At 42.3% G+C, this 27890-nt stretch overlaps 2 protein-coding genes across 4 annotated transcripts; one reads left to right on the forward strand and one right to left on the reverse strand.

The window, feature by feature from the left end:
* Positions 1 to 30: 30 nt before the first annotated feature.
* On the reverse strand, positions 31 to 27810 carry si:ch211-183d21.1 (uncharacterized). The gene is made up of 12 exons (XM_055057931.1): positions 27424 to 27810; positions 25734 to 26586; positions 25021 to 25201; positions 12747 to 12886; positions 9654 to 10219; positions 8603 to 8876; positions 7005 to 7200; positions 4724 to 4908; positions 3764 to 3859; positions 2876 to 3040; positions 2234 to 2327; positions 31 to 2132 (listed from the first exon to the last, which is right to left on the reverse strand). The coding sequence occupies exons 2-12, from the start codon at positions 26542 to 26544 to the stop codon at positions 2069 to 2071; spliced, it is 2772 nt and encodes a 923-aa protein (XP_054913906.1). The 5' UTR covers positions 26545 to 26586; positions 27424 to 27810; the 3' UTR covers positions 31 to 2068.
* Positions 15413 to 25925, forward strand: LOC129377780 (uncharacterized). 3 transcript variants are annotated; one of them, XR_008607972.1, is made up of 3 exons: positions 15413 to 16073; positions 25645 to 25712; positions 25840 to 25925. XR_008607972.1 is itself a non-coding variant. In XM_055057933.1 (2 exons), the coding sequence occupies exon 2, from the start codon at positions 21501 to 21503 to the stop codon at positions 23550 to 23552; it is 2052 nt and encodes a 683-aa protein (XP_054913908.1). In that variant the 5' UTR covers positions 15413 to 16073; positions 21297 to 21500; the 3' UTR covers positions 23553 to 24551. The 3 variants fall into 3 exon arrangements, 1 of the variants encoding a protein (XP_054913908.1); XR_008607973.1 differs by having other exon boundaries at positions 15413 to 15614; XM_055057933.1 differs by lacking the exons at positions 25645 to 25712; positions 25840 to 25925 and adding an exon at positions 21297 to 24551.
* Positions 27811 to 27890: the final 80 nt, after the last annotated feature.

A 27890-nucleotide genomic window follows, 5' to 3' on the forward strand; every position in this document is an offset into this window, starting at 1 on the left:
AAGAAAAATCCAACAAACTGACAGAACAAGTGAAGGTATTTCAGTTTAATATGTGAAACACTGGAGAGGAAATGAAAACTTTATGTTTTGATAATGAAAAAACATTTTTCCAGTGTTTTTAGTGACATGGAGACATTTTCTGCTGCAGGGAGTCAATTTATTCAACATCTGAAAAACGAGAGCTTATAATGACTGTTTAGGGCTGAATGAGCAAAAACTTCTAATCTGCAGAAAATCTGGGAAAAAAATGACATTTTAAAAAGAAAATATTTATAATTTACAACATTCACTGTTTCATAAAAATGCAGAATAAAGTTTACCAGAAAATATTCTATTATACACAAAATACTGACTGCAGAAAAGGCCTGATTTGTGATAATTTCCCAGGTTCAACAGAGGAACAGAAACATGGAGACATTCGGATCAGATTTCAGTAGAAATAAAATAAATGCACAGATTTCGGTTTTCCAGGCAAACATTGAACATTTCTAGGATCTTATTAGACGAGGACAGAGCTATAGTCCACATGTAAGTAAAAGATCGGCTAATTGGACGATAAGTTTCTGAGTAGAAATGCACCGATTGCAGCTGCTGGGCCGATTTTTGATTTCTGTAGATTTTTGTAGAATTACATAATCGAGATTTCCCTTCAAAAGCTACAAAATGCTTTTTCTGACTGAATTCAACATTTAAGTTCATGTATAAAGAAGTGAGTATTGTTATCACTTGTTATAAAGACGCTTCATATATCAAATTTAACTGTGTAATTCAGCACAAGCTGAGGGGGGAGGAGCTGCGTCTGGGGGCAACATGATGGAAACATTTAAAAAGTTGATTTTATTTGATTCTATAACTTTAATTTGTTGCTTTAAAAATTTTTTACTGGATCAACAAAGAACAAGTTTCATGCAGGAAAACTATTGTCTTCTTCTGAGACTCAACAATAAGGACAATGAGGGTTATTAATCAATAAAGTTACTTTTAAATCAAATTTGAAATGTTATAATTTCACCAACTCACATTTAAGACTTTTTAAGACCATTGGGAATGAAATTTAAGACTTGTACAAAAGATGACGAATTGGTGATAAATTTGCACTTACCCATTATGGACTTGAAAAAGCTCGCTAGCTGGCTAGCTAGCCATAAAAGCTATATTAGCAGCTAGTTAGCTTTAGCCGCAGACTGCAATGAAGATTTCTGCATGTGACTCAAACTTTAAAAAAAACTACATATGAGATAAATAGTCAGGTTTTAGAGAGCAGTGGTTCCAGTTGGGAAGTCTGCCCCCTGCTGGGCGGAGTGTTTATAGCTCCAGGTTTTCTGTTTATTGTAAACAGAAATACAAACAACTTGTTCACCCAACTTTTGTATTTAAAAAAATAAAAAGATCAATAATTCATAAAGATTTTTCTCCAATCAAAGTTCAAATTATGAACGTTCATAATTTTTTTTCAAGGTGGAAAATCGTCAGATTCCGATAATCAGCAGAGCAATCGATGCATCCCAATAAAACACATCAGGGATTCGGTTCTCAAGACAAAAACAACGTAATTTCCAAACATTCCTCATTTAGGATCATTTTTCTTCAAATTCTCAATTAGGAAAGTGTAAACAATTTGCTTTAAGCAGAACATAGAGAGTGGTTACAGGCACATTCAGCCATTCACATTTAAGGGACAAACGATCAAAATAAACCCGACCGTTTTTAAGAACCAGGATTATTTAGGAGCTTCAAGCAAAAATGATCCAAAGTAAAGTTGTTTTGATTTAAAAAGTGGAACAAACAAGTCAACAAATGAGTATTTAGGACTTCAGTAATAAGAAAACGCGTTCCCTCTTCCTCCTGAATTTCCCTTACAATCGATAACCAGCAGTTTCACAGAGTCGCACATCCGTCTTTAGAAAACTACGTTATTATCTGGAGCCGAAAACGCTGCGCGGCGCGGCGCGGCTCCCTGCTGAACAATTACAGTCATTTCCATCGGGGATCCGCCTGCAGCGTCTCGCTCACAAATACCTGAAAACATCCCATGACTTTCCCTGATCGCCTTCCAGCAACACGGCGGTTATAGATCTGACAGGCCCTCCGCGTGTTCGCTCAGCTCCATGGTGTAATAGTCCAACGGACGCCTGCAAACACATCAGCATGAACATGAAAAACACAACAAAACTGCATGAAAACATCTGAAACAGCATAAAAATGAAAGTGGAGGCATGAATCAGACTCTCACCTCCTCCTGTAGAGGTAAGTGAACAGAGCCGCTCCGAGTCCGAGCAGCAGCAGGACGGCGACGATCAGGCCGATCTGCAAACCCAGAGCCGACGCTGCAACGCAAACAAACCTCAGAGAAACATCCAGCAGATTCATCTGAAAAACTTCACTGGCTCTAAATATGTGAGGAAAAGAATCAGAAACTTAAAGAACTTGTTGTTCATATATCGCTGTATCTAAGAATATTAATGGAAAGTTAAGTGGAAGGAAGAAGCGAGGTGCAGCAGTACAAGGACCTGCTTACTGTTTTCAGAATCTATTTGTTCACAACTATGAAAATAACAGGGAAACAGTGTGAAGACTTTTGCAACAAATGATTTTTCCTTTTCAAAGGAAATTAAAAACTTTTGGATATTTCAGGAATTGTTGCTCATGGAAAATTTGGACAATTTTATTATAAAATGTGATGATATTGAAAAGTTTTCACACACAAATCCTGATGCTAAACTATATTTCACTGCCTAATAACATGTTGACTGTGTTTCTGTGGAATCGGAGCTGAAGAACGAATTTCACATTTCTTTTGTTAAATCGTGGTTAATTCAGCCGATTGGCGCCGCTTTGTGGATAAGCGAAGCGTTTTGAGTTTGCTGTTCCTGACCTGCTCCGCTGTAGCGGCCGGTGCTGGGAGGAGAGCAGGCCTCGCTCCGCGCAGCAGAGGAATCCGCGCTGGACGTCTGGATGATGAGCGCCCTCTGGTGGTCGGACAGCGCCTGGATGTTGCCCTGCACACGCAGCCATCCGGACACGCAGGAAACGTTGGTGCCTGCGGCAAAACCCGGACAGAAACAGTTCAAACACGAAACGGGAACAAACCTGAGCTTAGCTGCAACTTTCTGCCAAACGAGGCTAAAAGTTAAAAACTGAACGGATCCGTTTTGCCTCAATCTGAAGCTCTTTGACTGTTCAGGATCTGAGAGCCGGTTTGGACTTTTTTAGTAACTTTAACTTAATAACAAATGAGGCTGCAACTGAAGATTATTTTAAAACTAGATTAATCAATCATTCTGATGATTAATTGATTCATTCTGGTGATTAATTGATTATTCTGCAAATTTCTCTTTGAATCATCTAATCCTCCTCTGTGAAGTTTTAGAAATACATTAAAAATATGCAAATAAATAATTTTGAAAAATCAGAAAATGTTTTATTGCCTAAAAGGCAAAGCGATATTTTTTTTCTGTGCCGATTCTGGAGCTTAAAGGACCTGAATCACAGATTAAAAACAATACATGTGAAAAAGGGGTTTTGAATGTTTATTTTATAGATAAATGTTTTTTGATTGATTTCAATTAATTAATTAATTACAGACCCTGCAATTAACTCGATTAAAAATCAGTAACTCCCATTAAACTGCAGACCTGCAAAAAATTCAGCTGTGAAAGTTTCCAGTGACCTTCTGGAGAACCGAATCTTTACTCTGGTCTCATTTAGACTTTCTTTTCACAACACTGTGACTTTAAAGGAAGGAAAAGTGGCGGCGCCTGACCTTGCAGATGGAGAGCTGAGATGCCGCAGTCGCACCTCTGCTCCAGGTAATGCGCCACTTCCGCCATCTTTGCTCCCTGCATCAAACCGCTGCAGTCTGGGACAAACAGAGGAAACGTCTGTCAAGGTTCATTTACGGTTCAATCGTTTCAGGAGAAGAAGAAGAAGATAAAGGAGATGTAGAAGTTTGGGTTTTTTAATTAAAAAACATTATTTATAAAAGTTTTTCCTGGTTGAATTTATTGTAATAATATTATTTATTCTTGAAAATACTAAAATTTGCACATAATATAATATTTGTGTCCATCTGAATCTTTAAATATGGCAGCAGGTGTCATGATGAAGCAGCGACTCGCTGCCTTTCACTTTAATCATAATATTTCTCTCTTCCTCTCTCGCTCTGGGGGAAGCCGGACTCGTTTCCCTCCCTGCTTGCTCTGCTTTTGTCTTTTTGGAGCTTTGGTTTGCACATCCTCCGAATTTACAAATTATGGCTCTGGTCAACCGGTCTCTGGACCCAGCTGATCCTGGACCCAGCCTGGACCCAGCTGATCCTGGACCCGGCCTGGATCCAGCCTGGACCCAGCTGATCCTGGACCCGGCCTCTCCTGCAGGGACACACCTGGATCTTATTGATGAATTTGTGACTCTCAGATGTTGGTCTGGACAGAGTTGGATGCGCCTTGGGGGCGGGGCTAGGCCCATCCAGGTGTTTACACACCTGGATGGTTGCCATTGAGATTAAATGCTTTCTCAAACGTGCATGGAAGAATCAAAGCAACATTGCAGGTTTTGATGATGAGAGAAAGACATTGAATCGTGACAGAAAGATAAAGTTTTCTACCTCTGAATCTGCAAATCTACATGTAGAGAAGATTTATTTAATCAGCTGATGCTCCTCATTTCTCCTCACTTAGTCTCTCAGTGTTTCAGTGAAAGTCAGGCTGTAACCGGCGGCTACCTCCCGGCTGCTCCTGCCGGCTGCTGGCCGGCGGTCCGAGGCAGAGGTCGATCGGACTGGAGTAGGCGGAGCTTGGACAGACGTTGCTGCTGTGCGGCGTCGGAGACGAGCTGGTCCACGACGACGGGCTGCGGACCTCACAGCAGGAGCAGCGGCTGAGCGAGACGGGACCGCCGCCCACGGACCTGCACCAGCATCACACACACACACACAGAAACACACAGGAACACACACACAGGAACACACACAGGAACACACACACACACAGAAACACACAGGAACACACACACACAGAAACACACAGGAACACACACAGGAACACACACACACACACAGAAACACACAGGAACACACAGGAACACACACAGGAACACACAGAAACACACAGGAACACACACACAGGAACACACACAGGAACACACACACACAGAAACACACAGGAACACACACACAGGAACACACACACAGGAACACACAGAAACACACAGGAACACACACACACAGGAACACACAGGAACACACACACAGGAACACACACAGGAACACACACACACAGAAACACAGGAACACACACACACAGGAACACACACACACAGGAACACACAGGAACACACACACAGGAACACACACAGAAACACACACACACAGAAACACACAGGAACACACACAGAAACACACAGGAACACACACACAGGAACACACACAGGAACACACACACAGAAACACACAGGAACACACACACAGGAACACACACACAGGAACACACACAGGAACACACACACACAGAAACACACAGGAACACACACACACACAGGAACACACACACAGGAACACACACAGGAACACACACACAGGAACACACACAGAAACACACAGGAACACACACACACAGAAACACACAGGAACACACACACACAAACACACAGGAACACACACAGAAACACACAGGAACACACACACACAGAAACACACAGGAACACACACACAGGAACACACACAGGAACACACAGGAACACACACAGAAACACACAGGAACACACAGGAACACACACACACAGGAACACACACACACAGAAACACACAGGAACACACACACAGGAACACACACAGGAACACACACACACAGAAACACACAGGAACACACACACACACACACACAGGAACACACACACAGGAACACACACAGGAACACACACAGGAACACACACACACAGAAACACACAGGAACACACACACACACACACACAGGAACACACAGAAACACACACACAGGAACACACACACACAGGAACACACACACAGGAACACACAGACACACAGAAACACACAGGAACACACACACACACACACACACAGGAACACACACACACAGAAACACACAGGAACACACACACAGGAACACACACAGGAACACACACACAGGAACACACACACACAGAAACACACAGGAACACACACACACACACACACAGGAACACACAGAAACACACACACAGGAACACACACACACAGGAACACACACACACACAGAAACACACACACACACACACACACACACAGGAACACACACACAGGAACACACACAGAAACACACACACACAGGAACACACACAGAAACACACACACACAGGAACACACACACAGGAACACACACAGAAACACACACACACAGGAACACACACACACAGGAACACACACAGGAACACACACACAGGAACACACACAGGAACACACACAGGAACACACACACACACAGGAACACACACACAGGAACACACACACAGGAACACACACAGGAACACACAGAAACACACACACACACACACAGAAACACACACACACAGGAACACGCACACAGGAACACACACACACAGGAACACACACAGGAACACACACACAGGAACACACACAGGAACACACACACACACAGGACCAAAAGGTTTTAATTTATTCTTTCTGGCAGCTGCATCTTAATACGATTTAATTTACAATTTAATAATTCGTATTAGAGCTGAAACGATTAATCGGACTGATCTTGATTAATTGATTACTGAAATCATTGTCAACTAACTTAGCAATTGATTAATCATTAACCGGATTTGACAGGTTTTAAAAAAGGTAATTTGCTACATATTCAGAGCAAAAACTGTATAAAAATATAAACATTGTCCATTGGGGATATTAAAGGAAAAGCATTTTGTCTAAATATTTTCAAATTCTGTAAAAACCATCTGAAAGGCGCTTAACTCTTCCTCTCGGGTTAACTGAAACCATTTCCCACCTGACAGAAGGCATGACTTGTCGCCCCCTGCTGGTGGACAGAGAGGACAGCAGCCGCTGGTTGTCGCTGAACACCAGCACGTCTCTGAGGCTGGAGTTGGTCAGCGCCGTTCCGGCCCTGCAGACGCTGAACAGGTCGTAGCAGAGAACCGCGGCTCCTCGCGCCGGCACCGAGGTTCCCTCAGGAAACGCCTGATCTGCGCCACAAAGACAGGAAGTTCATGAACCGGCTGGTTCAGAGACACAAGTTATCCAAACTGAGCTGGTCTGTCAACTACTGAGTGACTAATAAGCAGCTATTTTCTGACAGGTTTTCTCTGGTAAGAAAGGCGACATTTTCAAAATATGCAAAATTATAAACAATCAATTAAATTGTAAATCATTTTGTGTCAGCTGCATTAAATACTGACAGAAAAATGTGTATTTTAGAAATCCACCAATAATGGAAGCTCTCAGGTTGAAGATGTGGAAATCCAAGTAAAATTTTCTCAAAACAGTAAAAAGTTTCAGATTAATTTCTAAAAAGCAAACAGCTTGAAAAGTCCTAAAAGTGGGAGAGAAAACATGAATATTTAGATTAATATCAGAAACTTTAAACCTTAGAGCTTTCTGTGTTTGAGAACAATTTCCATTTTTTTCAAGAAAATTTCTAAGATTCATCTCAAAACTTTGGGAGGAAATGTTTTAAATGTTCATTAGTATTGTCCCCAACAGGCCACCGTACTGAATATTTATAAAGAATAAAATGACCAAACAAACTGAAGTTTCTCTTGAGAAAATATTCAATCTTCACTCCATGGAGCCCAGAAACAGCCGACAGTCTTTAAATCAAACTGAAGTGCTTTTTCCATTATCTTACTTTATTTTCTGTTTTCCTCAAGTCATTTATTTATCGTTGCTCCTTTTTGTGGCTCGGCTGAATAAAATGATCTGAAGTTCATAACTTAAGGAACTTGTTGAGTGTTTATATCTGAAAACAGAACCGCATAAAGTAAATTTTTCATCCCACTTCGGACTTTGTTTGGACCATTTGTCTTTCCTGTTTTGGTCTGGCTCCACTTAAGGATGACGAGCGGCGCCCTCTGCTGGATGGCGGCCAAACTGCCACAATAAAAGAACCACGAAGCCGATGGGGTCCAAACTTTTAGTCATTAGGGCCAAAATTATTAAGTTGAGAGAACTCCAGATGTTTTTAAAAATTAAAACTGTAAAGATTTATTCCTCAAGACCTTTGTTATGTCATATCTATTCAATAGTAATTAGACAGTATTTCAATAAAATAGTCCAATTGTTGGAGAAACAAAATCTGTAAATCATTTTTGAACCGAAATAACAAAATGTATTTAATGAAAACAGAAACACTGTTAATAAAAGGAAAATACTTTGTTCTGTACTTAAATAAATGTTAAAAAAGATTTTATTTGTTTGTGAAAATTTCAATTTAATCGTAAATTCGCTCCATTTTCGAATTGTGGTCCAACAAAATCATCCAGACAAGTGGAGTTTGAGCCACTTTGGGCCTTTTTGCTCAATCAATCAGTTGATTGACTGCAACTGATTTTAGTCTAATAAACCATTTATTGGCAACGACTGATAAACCTGCGTCATCTTCGTGTCCAACGACGTAGAAGCCGTTCTGGTCGATGACGCCTCTGAGCGGGAGAGCGACGGCGGAGCCGCCGGCGTCCTGGTCGAACACGGACAGCACCAGGCCCCTCAGGTCCGTCATGGGGGGCCCCTGCAGCTCCACGAAGCCCGCCTGCTGGCTGTGGTTGCTCCAGCGCGCACTCGACACCTCGCTGATGACGACGCCCTCCGGCGCCGGAGGAGGACGGGGGCAGATGTTCTCCCGCAGAGGAGTGGGCTGAGCCACCTGCTCGGATCAAACCAGGTGAAGTTGGAGGGGAGAAACAAAGATGGACGTTTTGCAGAGAAGATCTGATGATCTGTCAAACTCTGAGAAACGTATATTTGACCCTGATAGGTTTATTCTGCTTCTAATTTTTGGCACAATTAAATTTTTCTCTTATTCTGACTTTTTTTTGTGAAGTTCAAGACTTTATTCTGGTATTATTTTGGCTTTATTCTCATAACATTGTTGTTCAGCTTTGCTCTTGTTGTAACCTTATATTCCTTTTTCTTGAAATATTGTGATTATTGCATTATTAACATTTTTTGTTATATTATCATACAGTTTTTTTCACACTATAAAGCTTTATTTTCTAAGTAATATTATAAGAATTTTTCTAGTAATTTTTAAATTTATTCTCATAATGCTATGAGATTAAAGCCGTCATTAATGGGAGCAGTGATAAGTGAGAGAGTAGAAAAAAGTCGTAATAATAAATGTTTTGTATTCTCTTAATATTACAACCTTATTTGTATTTTTTCTGGTTTCTATGGACTGAAGAATGATGTTGGCTAATTGATGCTGGCTAGTCTGCAGGGGCTGCGTGGGGGCGGAGCCTAGAGGGCGGGGCTAGGTCCACCCAGGCGATTTGAACAGCTGGATGGAAATTAAATCATTTCTCCAACATGAATGAAAGAATCAAGACGAGACTCCAGGTTTGTTTTTGATGAGGGAGAAACTTTCAAACATGATGTAAAGATGAAACATATTTCCGTCTGTTTGAGTATTTACTGTTCTCACCGAGAAAGCCGACAGGTCCAGCGGGTAGAGGCCTCCGCAGCGGCTGAGCGCCTCGTCGCCTTGCATGACATCGGGGTCCTCCAGCAGCGGCAGCTGGCCCGGGGTCAGCGCCTTGCTCAGCTCCTGCGCCTCCATGTCCGACCCCCGCTGCCGGTACACCACGGCGTCCAGCAGGCCCCGGGTCGGGATCCCCCTCTGGACCGCCGACGGCGGGCCGGACGGGCTGCGGTACAGCGCCACGGCGTCCGGCCCGTTCTGGATGGTGTTGGGAGGAAGGCGGAGCGCCGGCGCCGGCGCCAGCCCGTCGCTGCCCAGCAGGAAGTAACCCTTGGAGGTGGTGAAGTGGCCGCTCAGGCTGATCTCCCGGTACGGCTTGTTGTTGTGCGCACTGAAGAGCAGAATCCAGACCCCCTGCAGGGAGGCCCGCAGGCCCGACGGGTGCCACAGCTCGATGTACTCCCCGTCCTCGGCCGCGCCCGGCGTGTCCGTGTTCAGCTCGTTGATCAGGAAGTCGCCGCTGCTGCCCGGCGGCAGGTGAGGCGGCGAATCCATACCGCCAGAGATCACTGGTCAACAACAGGAACATGTGGAAGTTGGCTCAGGTGTTTGTGTGTCAAACATTTTCATTTCTGCTGCTGTGATTTTTGAAGAGCAAGTCAGATAGAAACATCATAAACTGGAGAAACAAGGAACAACTGGAGACAAGAAATGAGCATCACAGGAATCACCAGGAAGGACTGAACTAAAACACAACAGAAACAAAAATGATCCAGAAAAATCAAACAACTCAGGTCACAACATGTCACATGTGATTTAACTTCCAAGATATTAATAAATGTTTCTGGAGGTCATAGGTCAAACACATTTATTGACTAAAAAAGCGTGTTAAACGCCTCTGCAACTTAGAAATTTTGAGATAAATGTCAGAAGTTTTCTAAAAGAAAAATGAACATTTCTGATTTTCAAAAGTCAAAAGTTTTAAAATTTTCAAACTTAATCTAAAAATGTCTGTGGTTTGTGTGATCACTTTCTTCCTATTAATCATAGATTTTTCTTGCAAATTTTTGATTTCTCAGAAATGTTCTTGTTTTTTGTTGGTTTTTCTCTAAACAGGATCATCTTAACTCCTTTTATTGATTGTACAGCCCAGTACTTTCTGCTTTATTGACTGATATCTCATTAACAGAACGACAGGAAAAGATGGAGCAACTTCAAGCCAGTTAAAACATGTTGTTAAGCTAACAGCAAACTAATTAAATACCTTAGAGAGGTTGTGAGTCATTATCGCCTTTTATTCTGGTGTTATGTAAAGACCAGCAATAGGCGGTTATATAAGCCCACCAGTTTGCCCTGTTTGCCCTGAGGGACATAAACACACCCGGCAGATGGCTGGAGGCCTGAATCTACCGGATCACGGCCTGTTCGCTCTGTTTCCACCCAGAGAATCGCTCCCACAGCCGGAGGAGAGGCATGGTGGGGCTCAGGAGGCGCGTTGCCCCCCGGGGGCATCTGGGCGAACAATGAGAACACGGCTCAGGGCGGCTCTGCAGAACCACCGGATCAGCAGACAAACTCAACAGATACCTGTCTGTTTCTCTGTCCAGCAATACACAATGACCTCCGCCATCTTGGTAGGCAAATGCACAGCAGACCTCCGGAAAACATGTGGACACTCTTAACAAATGCGCAACAGAAAAACACATGAACAAAATGGCTGCTGTCAGGACCAACCCATATGAGACGGAGAAGGAAAATGATTCAGACGATGTGAACAAGCTGCCTCCGCTCTCATGCTAGGTAACGTTAGCTACCCAGTGAACAGGAAGTGTGCGAACAACATGGAGGAGCTTCAGCTGAAACTCATCCAGTCAATGTTTCAACAGATTTGAGAAAAACTCTGTGCAAATAAGTTTCTGGTGATTGGCACATTGAGAACAAACACAGACATGTCCGTCTTGGCTAGCAGATAAAAGCTACGTTAGCCAAGCTAACTGTGCTACTTCAGCAGAAAGTAAACATAATCCCAGGATCACAGCGGAGGGTCCAGTACTCACACACTGGAATAGAGTGATAGTTGTAATGTATGTTATTGTTCTTAATCTAAATAGGAGCAAGGTGAGAGCTGGTACTACTGTTGTCATAGCAACTCCATAGCAACTGCCTGCCAAGATGGCTGCCAGCTACAACTTTCCAGAAGAGTGAGGTCACAGGGGTCAAAAATCCAAAATCTCTTTATGAGAAGTTTAAAAATGTTTTTTTTTAAATTCAGGATATGAACTCTCCTAAAAAATAAAAACTAGAAAACATTTTCCTGATAGTTTCAGAGCAAACGAACATTTCAGAGTCGTCTTTTAAAAACTGTCACATCATTTACAGAACTGTGATTCTTGAAGCAGCAGGTCGGGCAGAACGGCGAAGACGGGTGAAAAAAAATCAACATTCCCACAAAATAAACCAAAATTTTCCTCCATTTCCTAAAAACTTGTTTCTGTTCTGCATTTTTCTCTCCGTTGCTCTCAGCGGTTCTTTCGCCTCAGAGTTTCAGTTCTTCCAGTGAATCTGTTCGAATCAGAACCGTTTAGTGAAAATATAAACTGGATGTTCAGTTTTTACTGCTGGTTTCACATGAAGGGCAATAAAACAACGTCACCCCAACTATAAGGTGATCGTTTGGTTTCACTTCCTGTTTATGATGTTGGTGAATTTAAAAATAACCGGATTTATGTCACATCAGCATTTTGACTGAAACCTAATAAAGCAAGTTGTTTCTGTTACAACCCAGATTAACGTAGTTTTATTTAATATGACTTTATTATGACAGCTTTGTTCTAATAATACTATTACTCTTTTAATTTTATTCTTGTAATTTTAACACTTTTATCATTATATAGATCATTACAAATTTATTCTCGTATTATTTTGATTCCACTTTATTCTCACATTTTATCAGCCTGGTTCTGATTTAGAAAAGATTTTTATTTTTATTTCTGATAACTTGAAGAACATGAATGCTAGTGTCCGTGTTCAATGACTCAAAAGCAAAAACAGAAGGAGTCTAAATAAAACCACAGTGAGACGCATTCAGACACTTACAGATGGTGTGGGGGCAGATTTTGGGCCAGGGGCATTTGTTGGGCAGCCCGGGGGTCTGAGGCGCCTCCCAGAAGGTGCCGGGATCTCTGGGCCAGGTCGCCACACCGCAGCGACTCAGGTAGAAGCCGCCTTCTCGCAAACTGGAATGAGAAATGAAACGAGTCTGGATTTGTTTCTGTCCAGGCAGGAAAATACGAGCCAGAAAAGCCAAGACAGAGTTTGAACTGCATAATCGATAATACAAAATGAAGTAGTGAACTAAAAAAGCTTAGCTCCGCCACCAATTTAAAAAATGACCAAAAATGGGTGGAGCCAAGACGTCCTGAGGGGCGTGGCCAAGAACTGTTACCAACTTAGTGACTTCGACTTTTCAGATCCCGATTGTTTGTTTTTTAAAAAACAAAAAGAAAAACTAAATTACAACGTTTTTCTTTTTTCTGGAGATTTGCTTTAAGCAAAATATTGCAGAATTCAACAAGTTTTCATAAAAATGTCACAAAATGCTACAAAACATACAGAAATAATTAAGGACCAATTAGGACAGTTTATCTGCAAAAGACAGATGAATCTTTAAACATTAAAGATTCATGAAAAGTTCATATGAGGCTAATATTTAGGTTTCTAAAGTTAGACTCCAACAAAACGTTTTGTTTGCACTGAGCCGTTATACATTGTAGATAAAAAAAAGAGGAGAGAAAATCTCAGAAATTCTAAGATTAACTTCAGAAAATTTCTGGGAAAAACTTGGAAATTTCTGGGTTTGAAAAGTAAAAAAACTGCAAGAAAAAAAGTCAAATTTTTTCTACTTTCAAAACATTTTAAAGAAAATTTCTTAGACTATATAAAAAGAAAATTCTTGCAATTTTTCAAACTTCCTGAGTCTCAAAAGTAAAATATATATGTATTTTTCAAACTCAGTAAGGTCTGTTGACATAGAATTTTAAGTTAGCACAATACTGCACAGGATAGCTTTGACACATATAAAATATAACATAGAAAGTTAAAGTACACTCTAGGTTCATATAAATTTAGATGAAACTAAAAACAACGGCTCAATCTCTGAAACGCAGATAAATTCTTAAAAGGAGGATCAGACAGAAAAAACAGAAAACATAGGCCTAGACTCCTTGGATCTCTTGAGATAAGGAGCCTGTCTGCCAGGCAATTAACAAATTCCTGAGCATGGTTCAAAAGTTCACTAGGATCTTAAAACTTTTTATAAATAATTTTATCTATATTAGAATTAACTATATTTCTTTAAGAATGTTTTTAATTAGTTACTTATTAGATCCAAACTTATAGTCATTATTTAGCATTACATTGTGTGCAAGCTTGGTTAAAATACAAACGACTTTTTTGTGAAAAACAGCTTGGGGAAGAGATAGCGCTGCAGCTGCACTCTATATCAAACTGGACAGCGGCAGGTACGAAAAGAGCCGGGCCATATATCTGCTTTTGGGGCTCTTTAGCAGGAGGTAATAAAATTAACATTAAGACAGCCCACACAAAGGAAAAGAACACACCTCCTAATGCATATATTTAAATGAGGAGAATATGCAGTCTATAAAAAATGGTTTGTTTCACAGCAGAAGTTGGAATCTCTTTGTGCTGAGTGAGAGTTTCCCGGAGGATGCATCTTCTGTTATTCTTTTGTCTTTTTTACTCAGTTCTTTGTCTCTGTTTTGTAATATCTTGGACTTTTGCTCTAGGTGAGAGGCTTATTGTAAAGTTCTTCTTGGATTGATTTTCTCTGGATAAAACTCTGAATATCTGAAGTCTGACGTCGTATGATTGCTCTTTTCTCTCTGCACACTTACACAGACACAGGAATTCGGGACTAAGAATTAATTAACGAGCTAAGATCAAGTTCTTCATCTTTTTAATTCTTAACAATTGGGGGCTTCGTCCGGTCCTTTTTCTCTGTGTCTCTGTGTGTGTTGCAGTGGAGACTTGTTTGTTTGTGTTAGCCTGTGGAGCGCAGCTGGAACGTTGCGGAGTGATCTGCAGCGCGGCTATCCCCGCGGACTGATCTTGGTTAGTGTGTGATCTCTTTGTGTTGTTTTGTTTCTTCTTATTCTACTGAACCATTAGATAAGCTGGTTACACACCCGTAGTTGGCAGTGGCGCGCCTCAACCACACTCGACGGAGTGTGGATTTAGCTAGGTTGGCCCGACCTGAGAATTTACTACACTCAAACGGAGCCTGTGAGATAGGGTGTGAGACAGGAAAAGGCCTGAATCGACCTTGGAGTTTTGGTTCGCTCCGAAAGCAGCTGATTATTCGCAGGGCTTATGAGAATTGGCTACGGTTGTATCACCACGTTCCAGTTTTGTTCTGGATCGAAAGGACCTCCAGATTTAAAAGTTGAATCACTTAAGCTATTGCCCGAGCTTGAAAGGACTTATGCTAAATTGGGAGACGGTCTCCTTCCGCAGCAACTAGTGCTGAAAATGTAAGTGATGTGCAGTAAAGTGCAAGAGACATTGGGGCCCCAAAGAATTAAACTCTTCTGTTATCGATAACAATAGGGACTTTCCTTTTGCTTTCTTATCTTTCTTAATTTTCCTCGTTTGTCTCTGTGTGTTGATGTTATTTTGATTTTTTCCTGTGTGTTGACCACCTTGTCTGTTCGTGTGTTTTCGCTGTTTTTTCTGTTTGTGTTGTTTCGCCGGCGTGTCTTCGTGTCTTTGTGTTTTTGTCTTTGTGTTTATGTCAGTACGTTATCTGTTTGTGTGTCGGAGTGACTGAGCCGTTGTTTGTCTGTGTGTTTGTTGTGCGGTGGTCGTGTGAGTTTTGCCGTTGTCTGTGTGTTTTACGGCTCTCTGTATGTTATTGTGTGTATGGGAGACGGCGTTTGCAGCTGCTGAGTGAGTGTTGTGTTATTTTGCCGTGGTTTGTGCTTATATACTATTTGAGAACTAATTATAAGAATGATACTCTCTAATATTAATAATACTGATGATATAATTTTTATCAGGCTATGTGCTTATATGGCGGTTGATTTTAATAATAACGTGTTAGCTTGTTAGTCTGCTTCTGTCTCGTGGCTTACGGTACAGGCGCATGTACGGAGCTACATTAGCATTTAATTCAGCAGTTGGCTTGTTACGTTTGATGTGACTCCGGCTCGCTTTACAGTTCTCATGGCAGATGTAGTTCGTCAATAAAGTGATGTTGTCATTTTGATTGTCTGTTACACGTAGACAGGTCGTTGGTTTTTACACACTGTGTCTGCAGAACAACTGCAGGCTGATTTTTTCCCTGGACAGCTGCGTCTGTGAGTTTACAGGAGGCGACACAGGACAGAAAGTTGTGGACCCGTTTTGGTGAGTTGGCCAGACATTGAACACTTCTTTATACAATGATTGTTATCTGTGACTTTTTATGGGGAACCGGTGAGTTTTAGTAATAATGCTAAATTAAAAGCGGTGTCTGAGGTTTTGTCGCACCTCAGTCTACTCCATTCTCTGCAGTGCTGGCCTCTATTTTGGTTGTTGATTAGAGTTTAGAACCACTTTGCAGGGTCATTTTTGTTTTGTTTTTTTTTTGTTTTTTGTTTTTTCTCTCTCCTGCATAAATGTTTGCTAAGTAAATGTGTTGTTGGTAGCTTTTCTATGGTGATTAGAATTAAGCCTGTTGATTTGTATAGATCGGATTACAAGTGTTTTGCCTAGTTCCACCTCTTAACAGAAAAAAAAACAGGGAGGTGTGATTGTCTGTGGATAGGATTGGATTACATTACACCAGTATTAAAATCCCTTCACTGGCTCCCTGTGGCTCAAAGAATATATTTTACAATACTGTTGTTAGTTTACAAATCACTGACCGGTTTAGCACCACAATACATCTGAAGATCTGCTGTTGTTGTATCAACTTTCCAGACTCTTAGGTCTTATGGCTCTGATTCTGGTTCTGATTTTGCAGAGCCAGAACCAAGAGAGGGAAGCAGCTTTCAGCATCTGTGCACAAACAATTTGAAGTTAAATTAGTGGGTGGCCTAGTTTCACACGTCATAGTCTGGTGCGGTGTCATATTGCAAATCTAATGAATGAGAAATATATAAAAGTAATTGTATAATGACTAAAATATTAGACTCTTGTGAGCAGAAGGCTGTCCCGTTTCTTAGACGTGTCTCCTTTGTCACACTGATTATCAGTCGCACCTCTAGAGAACAGATGTGAAACTTTGTTTTTGGTGTTGTTCCGTTCAAATAAGAAAGTTTGTCTTTTTGGACTTTAATACTGGTGCTGTGTTGTGGATTAATGTCTTTTATTTACTTATGAGGGATTTAAATTTGATTTGGGGGAATTTCAGATTTTTAGGTTCACCTCCAACTAAATATTTATGATTTTGTATTAAGCGCTAAACCTTCCATTTTTTTCACTGACCACACACATTTTTACTTGGTTTTGGCTGTTTTGGATGCGGACCAGGGGGGAAATTATTTTTCTTTTTTTTTTGCCGCGCTTTCAGTGTGTTTTACAGTTATGTGGGATTTTGAGGAACATCCCAAGGTATTTTTTGATAAGGCTGTGGATATGTGGCACAGGAAATCTGGTATACATCCGGCACGGATTTCCAAGATGCAGGAGCATTTTCTGCAAACTGTGTTGGCCGCCGTTCCTCCTCCTGTGGCTGGTTTGATGTCACAAAATCCTGTGTTGACCGGATGTGATCATGCAAAATGGGAAACATATTTGTTGCACAGTTTGCACATGTTTCAGGATATGAAGAGAAAAAAGGTGGACGATCAAGAAGAGTTGTCGCAGCACTTCCTTGGGCTGCAGTTGGAAGATGCTCAGTTCTCAGTGAATACACATAATAAACGGGTGACTATAGTTCCTGCTGCCCCTCCGAGGGCTACTTTTTTGGCTCAGGCTCCTGTTGCAGGAACACGGTTTGGTCCACACATCTATGATGCTCCAAATTTGCAGACTGAGGTTTCAGCTTGGCATGGTGGTCACAGGCAGGGGCTCAGATGGTCTGGTGTTAGGAGAAAGGGTGGACGACGAAATGCCTGTCGTCGCTGTGGCGAAATGGGACATTGGGCTCTGCAGTGTCCTCATAGGTCGCCGTCATCTGCGGACGATCCTGTCCAACGGACTTCCCCTGCTGAGCAACCTCCGAATGCTGCAGTGATCCCTGGCGGTGCTGGACGCCACCCTCACCATGGAGAATGCTGACATGCCCCACAGAGGCCTTTTGATCAGGAGCGTTGGCAGATCCCCTGATTAGCGGAACAGTTGATGGACATTTATTGTCATTTTTGGTGGAAACTGGAGCTCTTTTTTTTTCTTTCCACTATGAACACTGCCATGCTTTTTACAAGACTCTGATATGAATGCACAAGGGCTGAGGTTCTCTGAGGTGAAACAGACTCTGTCAGTGAATACATCTTTGGACACGGTGGGGGCAGATGGACTGATGGATCATGTCATGTCTGCTCTGTCATTTGCCTTCCTGGACAGTTTTTTGCTGCTGCTATAGGAGGAGCATATGGCTGATATGTATGGGGTCTAATTCAGCCAGAAAACACCTGACAGTGCCGGAAACCCTGGATTCTGACACTTGCACCGGATGAGTAGAAGTCTGTTTCCTCATGTCACGCTGTCTAAAAAATCTGAATGAAATCAAGAGCAATTGGTTGTAAATTTAGCGGGTTGGGACTGAATAGTAATTTTTTAGAATTTTGTGGACCCAGAAGTGTTGCTGCCGCAGTTTGTCTGACTGTGGTACAATTGGTTTAACATGCAGGACGAAGCAGTAACACATGTTTCTTTGGTTCTGTAACACAGCAATACAGTTCAGGACTTAGATGCTGTGGTAAAATGCCTTTTATATGTTTTGAATTTGAACATTATAGTTTCTCCTCCTCTATTTTTTCTCTCCATCGACTGACACGTATAAAATATAACAAACAAGAATTGTCTGTGTAAACACTGGTTTTGGGACGTCTTTTGCTCCCTGGTTATCACGGTCTGTTTGACATCACACCAATCACATTTGGTTTTACAACCTCTCCTCCCATTTGATTTACAGCAATTTCTGGAGACAGGAAGATAGGACAACTGGCAGAACACATGATTTGTAGAAGACTGTTTTGACTTTGGTAACCTTGTAGTGCCGGTCAGTACTTCTAGGTTCCTCTATGACTTATATTTTTATGTTGATTTTAATAGCGCTTTATTTAGTTTTTCTCTTGCTGGGGTTGTAGAGATGTTTTCTTTTCCTTACACAAGGTGACCGTTCGTGGTATGTACTTCTCCCACAGACGTTTGTTTTCTTTTTTATTTAGGAATGTTTAATTGGGTTTTGTAATGGTACTTGGCTAGTTGTCTATTTTTCAGTAGATGTGAATTTGGTTTAGTATGTTGATAATCTCCTGCTATCTGCTGCTGCATATTTGGCTGCACCTCATTATAATTTGCCGTTTAATTTGGATTTTTCTATAACAGAACTGATGTTCTTTGCAGTTCTGTTTCAGAAAAAGGGGGAGAGCAGATAATTCTCCAGTAAAACATGAGATTGAAATGAGAGAGCTGCAGAAAGCATTGCTTCTGTGGTGATTCATGCGAGGACTGTTGATGCTTAGATATAAAAGTTTGTAAATGGTAAGTATTGCGATTGAATAGGTGGAGCAGAACCACTTGGTGAAATCATTTAACATCAACAGAGTGTCGCCAGAAGAACTATCTATGGGGAAGGCAAGCAGAGCCATCATGAGATGACATCTAATTAAAGAGTATGTGCCATCCAGCCCGCACATATATACAAATATGCACAATCAATAACTTATTTTTGCAGCTTAAACGGAGACGGTTCATTGTGGGTGCACATGTGTGTTTCTCGTCTAGGTTGGCATGCTTTCAAATCTATTTTCAGTCAGACATTTTCCCAGGATTTCTTTTGGAGTGTATTTTAATTACAACTTTATTTATTATATTCTTGTATTATACTTTAATAGTTTATTTGAGTTAGAAGGAAGTGCTTAATTGCTTAATTTTTTGATACACTGAACAGATAGAAAATAAATGTCACTATAGTAATCTCTGGCCTTGGCCCATCATTTTTGGGTGTGGTGGCCCGAGTCATAAGAGAAACCGTCACAGGTCAGGTTGATAAGGTGATTCTCCCCGTAAATATGAGAATTAATGTTTTTCCAGGTAACACAGGGAACGACACAGGTAGGTTTTCACAGGTAGGTATTGAGGGGTTTTTGAAGCCATTTCTCAGGATTTTTTATATACAAGGAGTACAATTAACTGTCACAAGGATTTGATTACTTATTAGATTCCAGTGATGGATTCCAGGAACTTATGAGGTAGGTTGATGCTACATTTCAGGTATCAGGATCTCCAGGAAGTGGAACAAAATCCTGGGTTTGAATCATTTTATTTTTGGTACAATATATTATCCATAAGTTGCAGGCAAACGTGGGGATTGAATGGAACAAAATACAAAATTGGCTAAAATCTGTGTACAGACAAAATTTTAATGGGGTAGTTGCAGTGCCTGTTATATTGCCTGTTGCTTTGTTGTCTGTTAGGATGTCCATTAATAAATTTACAGGGCTTTTCTCTTCGTACGAGCATGAGATCAGAAGAAGATTTCCAGGGCCAGCCGTCAGAACTCCCAGATGGACAGGTAACCCTGTACATTTATCTCATAAAATTTTTTTGATGAGTTACAGTTAATAGCAGCGGAGTTTGTGGAGTACCAGGGGTCACAGGAGAGGTCGGAGAAGTGATCTGCATCAGGATACACCTGGGTGAGGCTGAAGGTCATCAAAACGGCAGTGGTCTGAATCCTGCTTCACTGAGCTCTACCAAGTCATGGAGAGGACGTCCGAGCCCTCCGACTGACGGTGTGATGAGAGACCTGGTTCTGATGGGGCCAGCAGAGGATCTTCACTTCACATCAGACCCAGAGGAGGAGCAACACTCTGGGCCAGAAGGATAGCAGATTTATTCCTGCTATAGGTTCTGGTTCCTGGAGTTCAACGTTTTGAGGCCCAAAACAGGCATAATAATCCTTTTTGGGTTTCTCTGATTGAATGAGAGGATGAAATCCCTCAATTACACTCACGGTGTTGGCATAATAATCCAATATTCAGTGAGCTTCGCATATTCAGGATGGACGCCTGCTAAAACTGTCGGGATCAAGAAGAAAGGAGTTGCCGATTATTGCGAACTCTTGCGAACTGTTGCGAACATTTCTTCCTATTTTTTCTCCAGTCTTTTTAATTTTTCTTCACCAAAGATTTTATATCTTTCAGGAACAATCGATGGACACGAAGCAACATAAAGAAGTAAAGACATTATTGTTTAATATAAGTGTGTGACTGTATGTATTTGTGTTATTTTTCTCTTCACAGCATTGTTGTGTTTTTACTGTTGAGTTTTACTGTTTTTATTTTACTATACTATTTTACTGTTGTGTTTTATTGTTTTTAATTTGGTGTGTTTTTCCTGCTGTTATTTTACAGGAATATTTGACTGTAAGGTTAGTTGTTGTACTGAGGTTAATTTTTATTATCTTTTGATCACCAGTGGATTCGATTTTCGATGGGCTTGTGATAGAGTGGTGTGAGGTATTTTTTAAATTTTTATTTTTTTTAGTCTTTAATTTCTTATTATATAAGAATATTGTTGTAAGACTAGTGGATCTCTACAGTGTTTCATGTTCTATTTTACTGTAGTTCTTTTGTTCAGGAATCATTTTTGGGAGTTGGTGTATATTCACGGGGTGACACGATGGCATTTGGTTTGCGTTATGTACACTGGAAGTTACAAATTCTAGTGTGTGTGGTATTTGGCCCCGTCTTGTTCGGAATCTGGTTTTTTTGGCGCTCTGCTGATGTGAGTGTCCCCTCTGACCCTTTTGTGCCCTCAGCGGGTTCAGTAAGGGAACTGGGGTTCCGGGGAAACATGACCTCCAGATATAGGCGTTCTTTAGGGTTTCTTCCTGACGCATGCCTCACTAAATACGGAGGTCTGGAATTTAATTATACTCTGGGTGCTACTGCTTCTTTTCATTTTGATTTGTGTGAAGTGATTGGTTGTTGGTCATCCCCTCGTTCATGGCAGACATATTCTGTGTATTTGTGTGGGGATCCTTTTTTCCAGCGCCATTGCATGAAGCAGGAGGACGGTTTTCACTCCCTGTGTCCAGGCTGGCAATCAGTTTTTCAGTGGTTGGGTCCAGACTGGAGACCACTCTACGGGTATAAATCTGTCACTGCCTACAACAAGGTTGATTTAAGGAGGGGTGTTCTTGGAGTTTCTCAAAGGCTGGGTTTGAATCCTCTCGTATTAACCATTGATACATTGTACAGTCCCTTTTTCAATAAGTTTCCCCGGGATTCTGCTGTGTATTTGGTTTTGGGGATTTCCCTGCGGGGGAGAGATCCTTTGGGGGTGATTAAGATAAATTTGGTAGTGCCTGATTATGTGAGAGAGGTTGCTCATCGGCCGGTTGATGTATATGCAGCGTCTTTTGATTTCACTGCGGTGACTCCTCTGGACATGGTTCGGGCTGAGACTGGTTTTATGGAAAATAATTTGTGGTTAACTTGGTTGGCACAGGTTGTTCAGGATGCTAATTTTGGGAATTGTGTAGCGTGCGCGACTGCTAGGCCCCGTCTTTATACGGAACCTGCCCCTTTGCACTTGGATGATGTGTGGGGTTTGAATTGCATGATTGCTCTAACCAGAGAGGCCACCCCAGTGAATTGTACTTTTCTTGCCGGTTTGTATCCACCCATTAGTAATCACACTAGGACTGGACACTTCGTGCCAGTGAAGGGTGCAGGTTCATATGTTTGTTTTAAGTTTACTCCCGTCGTTCCTCATTTGCTGGTGGGGGACATTCCCAGTGATTGGTGTAATCATACTCTGCCAGGTTCTTTGATTGGACATTGGGCAAGGTCCGGTTTGTACTATTATTGCGGGATTGATATGCTGTTTGTGCGTCTTCCTCCTCATGTTTTGGGTCTGTGCGCTATGGTTCGTCTTGCTGCACCGATCATGGTTGTGGGGGAGAAGCTTGACCCTGCTGACCGCGGGGTTGTGTCCACTCTTTTGACAAGAAGGAAGAGGCGGCTTGGTCGCTCAGCTCATTCTTTTGATTTAACAGCGGACTCTTTGACCTATATTGATGCGGTGGGTGTCCCGAGGGGAGTTCCGGATAGATATAAATTGGCTGATCAGATTGCTGCGGGTTTTGAGAATCTTCCTGTTATTTCAGCTCTGTTTCCTGTCACCCCGAATAAGAATGTTGATAGGATTAATTATGTTCATTATAATGTTTTGCGATTGGCTAATTTGACCAGGGATGCTGTTGAAGGTCTGCGGGATCAGTTGGCTCCCACTTCCTTAATGACGATACAAAATAGGATGGCGTTGGACATGCTGCTGGCAGAAAAAGGTGGTGTGTGTTATATGTTTCAGGAGACTTGTTGTACTTTTATTCCCAATAATACGGCGCCAGATGGTTCGGTGACGAGAGCATTGGAAGGGTTGAAAATTTTGAGTAAGACCATGCATGAACATTCTGGTGTTGATGGCGGTTTGGATCGATGGTTCACAACCATGTTTGGGAAATGGAAGGGCATCGTCATCTCGCTGATGGTGTCAGTGGCCACGTTTTTGGCAATTCTAGTTACGTGTGGCTGTTGCTGTATTCCGTGCATACGTTCATTGTTGATCAGGTTTATTGCTGTCTCCGTTGAAAAGGGGAGCGGCGCTACGCCGGGGCCGCCTCCTTATCAGATGCTTTTCCGTGGGGTTTTGGTACGTAGGCAGTAGTATTTTGGGTAATGCGGGTGAGGATATTTTTTGGTTGTTTTTTATTTCTCTCGGCTTCTTTCTTATGTATTTACTCCCAGCTACATATGGTCGAATATTTTAAGTGATCTCTTTTTGTTTCTAAAGAGATCAAAAGGGGGAATGTTGACATAGAATTTTAAGTTAGCACAATACTGCACAGGATAGCTTTGACACATATAAAATATAACATAGAAAGTTAAAGTACACTCTAGGTTCTAGGTTCATATAAATTTAGATGAAACTAAAAACAACGGCTCAATCTCTGAAACGCAGATAAATTCTTAAAAGGAGGATCAGACAGAAGAAACAGAAAACGTAGGCCTAGACTCCTTGGATCTCTTGAGATAAGGAGCCTATATGCCAGGCAATTAACAAATTCCTTAGCATGGTTCAAAAGTTCACTAGGATCTTAAAACTTTTTATAAATAATTTTATCTATATTAGAATTAACTATATTTCTTTAAGCATGTTTTTAAATAGTTACTTATTAGATCCAAACTTATAGTCATTATTTAGCATTACATTGTGTGCAAGCTTGGTTAAAATACAAACGACTTTTTTGTGAAAAACAGCTTGGGGAAGAGATAGCGCTGCAGCTGCACTCTATATCAAACTGGACAGCGGCAGGTACGAAAAGAGCCGGGCCATATATCTGCTTTTGGGGCTCTTTAGCAGGAGGTTTTAAAATTAACATTGAGACAGCCCACACAAAGGAAAAGAACACACCTCCTAATGCATATATTTAAATGAGGAGAATATGCAGTCTATAAAAAATGGTTTGTTTCACAGCAGAAGTTGGAATCTCTTTGTGCTGAGTGAGAGTTTCCCGGAGGATGCATCTTCTGTTAATCTGTTGTCTTTTTTACTCAGTTCTTTGTCTCTGTTTTGTAATATCTTGGACTTTTGCTCTAGGTGAGAGGCTTATTGTAAAGTTCTTCTTGGATTGATTTTCTCTGGATAAAACTCTGAATATCTGAAGTCTGACGTCGTACGATTGCTCTTTTCTCTCTGCACACTTACACAGACACAGGAATTTGGGACTAAGAATTAATTAACGAGCTAAGATCAAGTTCTTCATCTTTTTAATTCTTAACAGGTCCAAAGTTTTTCTAGAAACTTTCTGACATTAACCACAAAATTTATTTTCTTGCTGATTTTTATTTTTTCAAACTCAGGAAGTTTCCTCCTCCTTTCATGTTTTTTATCCACAAGGCCCTGAAACGCCGTCGCAGTGACAAACTGATAGATTTCAGAAGGTTTCAGTGGATGGAGGCCGTTTCCATCCACTGCTGACATCACAAACTGGAGAGGAACTAAAGTCATACACCGATCGCGTCACCGATCCTCAGCTGAATCACAAAAACCAAACCTTAAAAATAATCATGGAAAAGTTTGAGCTGCAGACATTTCTGAGGCAGGAAGTGATGAGAGCTGCTGCCGGTCTGACCTGGTGCTGAGCTGGAACGGCAGCCTGCCGGGGATCAGCGTCTCCGTCAGGTTGGAGCTCGGCTTGTTTCCAGGCCCGGCGAACACGAACGCGTCGAGAGGCTGCGTCTGCCTCAGCGGACTCCCCACCGGGAAGTCTGCAGCGCCGCCGCTGTAAATAGCCACAGCGCCAGACTCATCGCCTGAAGAGAAGCACAAACAGAAATGACAAAAACAGAAACAGATAAACAGTTTCCGTCTGTTTCTGAGGCTGAAAGTCATTTAATTAAGAAACCAGAGAAAATGCTGGAGTGATCTGAGCGTTTTTGGTCCAGAATGTCACTGCCCCTCCCCAACCTGCTGCTGCTCACGGGAAATGTCGCAGTTTGGAGATATTTTCAGCCACTGAGGATGTGAAAATGAAAACAGCGCCACCTACCTTTGTTAAAGCTGCAGTAACTTTGATAAAACTTTTTTTTTTTTACGTATTTGTTAAAACTGTCACAGATAAAAGCTACACAGCTACTAATTTTGCTAGTGACATTTGTCTGGCTGGAGTCCTCAGAAATTGTAATAGTTGTGATGTAATGATCATAAGATCATTAGAGGTGAGAGCTAATACTGGGCTTCTTTATTGTTGTCATAGTAACTCCATAGCCAGTGCCTGCCAAGATGGCCGTCAGTTAGAAAGTTTCAGGAAGTGTGACGTCACATGTACGTATTCAGGAATCTAACCTTTCATGAATTTCTTGTTGACGGTCATGAAGTTGAGTCCATTCCTGGAGGTGTCCACGTCCATGCTAACGCTAACCTTGTCTGTTTTCCCGTCCCACACCACCAGCACAACGGGCCCTGCAGCCGAGGCGTCCGTCAGCTCCACCGACCCGTCCACCTGTCCGCTGCCCAGCTTCAGCTCGTTAATAAAGGGGGTGGTCAGCGGCGCGGCCGGCGGGGTGCAGTTGTTCCGCTGACCTGGAGATGGCAGCGACACCCGGAAGCCCCATTGGTCGTCCGACAGCAGACACCTTTCCATCGACTCGTCCGCCTCGTGCGCCGCTTCGTCTTCAACAAACGCCGGCTCCCCGGGCGTCAGGACCTCCGCCAGGAACTCGGCTCCTCCGGAGCGCCGCGTCATGTAGACCACGGCGTCCACCAGCCCCACCGCCGTGACGTTCATCTTCTCCAGGTAGCGGGCGGCGGCGCTGCGGTAGAGGACCACGGCGTCCGGGCCGTTCTGGACCGTGTTTGGGGGAAGCAGGATGGCCGGCTTGGGCACCAGGTCCAGGGAACCGACCAGGAAGAAACCTCTGTCGTCCGTGCTGTGGTCCTTCAGGTCCAGAACCTTGTAGGCCACGTTCCCTTTGCCATTATAAAACACCAGGGTGTAGCCGTCCAGGGAGGCTCGCTGTCCACTGGTGTGGTAGAGCTCCACAAACTCGGTGGTGTCCAGTCCAGGGTTATCAGCGTTGATCTCGCTGATGATGAGGCAAGGGTCTGCACCGACCATCACCAGCAGGTACAAACAGATCCATAAAGTAACAAACATCTTCTATAACTTTTCTGGAAAGCTTCCACGGCACAGCAGCTTCTGGAAAACAGAACGCAGGATCATCAGCATATCGTATCCTTTAAAGAGTCAACTGGAGAAATGCTGTCATTTGTTTTAAAAGGTGACAATAAAAAGTACCAAAGACCAAATAAACACCAAGTTCAACCAAAAACAATGAGTTTAGTTTGAAATTGCAGAAAACACAGTTTGAGCATTTGGCCTGGTAGACATGAGACAGACAGACAGACAGACAGACAGACAGATAGATAGATAGATAGATAGATAGATAGATAGATGTTAATCGTTGCTAAATTAATTAACATTATTTCAACCTGTCATTTATCAGCATGTTGCTTATAAAGATCTCAGAGCAACATTATTATCACAATAATTACTGGGACAATTTATCGTCCAGCAAATTTGTTATCGTGACTTTCAGACGATCTCTGCATCACTGAAATGTTTTTTTAAAACATAAATCTATCATGTTGCTACAATAGCTGTATTAACAGATGAGCGGGTCTTCAGTGTGTTTTGCTCCCATTGACAGAAGCAATCCGCGTTTTATTCATGAGTCACCAAACGTTGCGAAACATAATGGAAACTTTGGCTTCAAATGAAGGAAAATCCTCAGCAGACTGGAGACAAAGTTACATGCAGCTCAGTTTTACACAGGATGTGACCAAATGTCCTACTTTTGGTTTCCCAGTGCGTCTTTTTGTGGGTTTATTGGTTTAAAGTTGCTGTTTGTGAAGCTGTGGTCCATTTTGGCTCGGAATGATCCAACAGTTATTCCGGTCACGGTCATGCATCTTTCCGTCGGAAGAAACCCGTGAAGCCCTGAAAACGAGCCTCCGGTACCGAGCTGAGACTCACCGGGCTCCTCCGGGTCGGCGGCGGCTCCGAAACATCCGAACTTTATGGTCCGGGAGGGAACATGGAGGCAGGCTGCAGGGAATAAAGCGTAAAGTTTGTTTTCTGCTCCCGTCATTCACAAAGCTCCGCTCTCTCTCCCCCCGCTCAGCTCCGCGCTGTGGGCGTCGCAGCCACGGACACAAGGAGCCGCTTCAGTTCCTGGGTTCCCACAAACCCACTGGAAAAAACACGGAGCAAGAAAACACGCAGAAACCGCAGGATGAAGTTTTAAGGCTGAATTGTGAAAATGTGTCTGCGAGTCGTTCATCGCCAGAGCCCCGCGGACCTGAAGGGGCCCCTGACCCCACTGTGCGCAAAGGTCCCGCCCATCACGCGTGACACATCCGTGTGAAGAGACTTGATTCACATCCTCACAGCGCGCGCATCAGCATTCACACCCACGCAACTTTTCACGTTCTCGCATCTTG

Source organism: Poeciliopsis prolifica, unplaced genomic scaffold (genome assembly GCF_027474105.1).
Source record: "Poeciliopsis prolifica strain line A6 unplaced genomic scaffold, Auburn_PproV2 SCAFFOLD049, whole genome shotgun sequence".
NCBI lineage: Eukaryota > Metazoa > Chordata > Actinopteri > Cyprinodontiformes > Poeciliidae > Poeciliopsis > Poeciliopsis prolifica.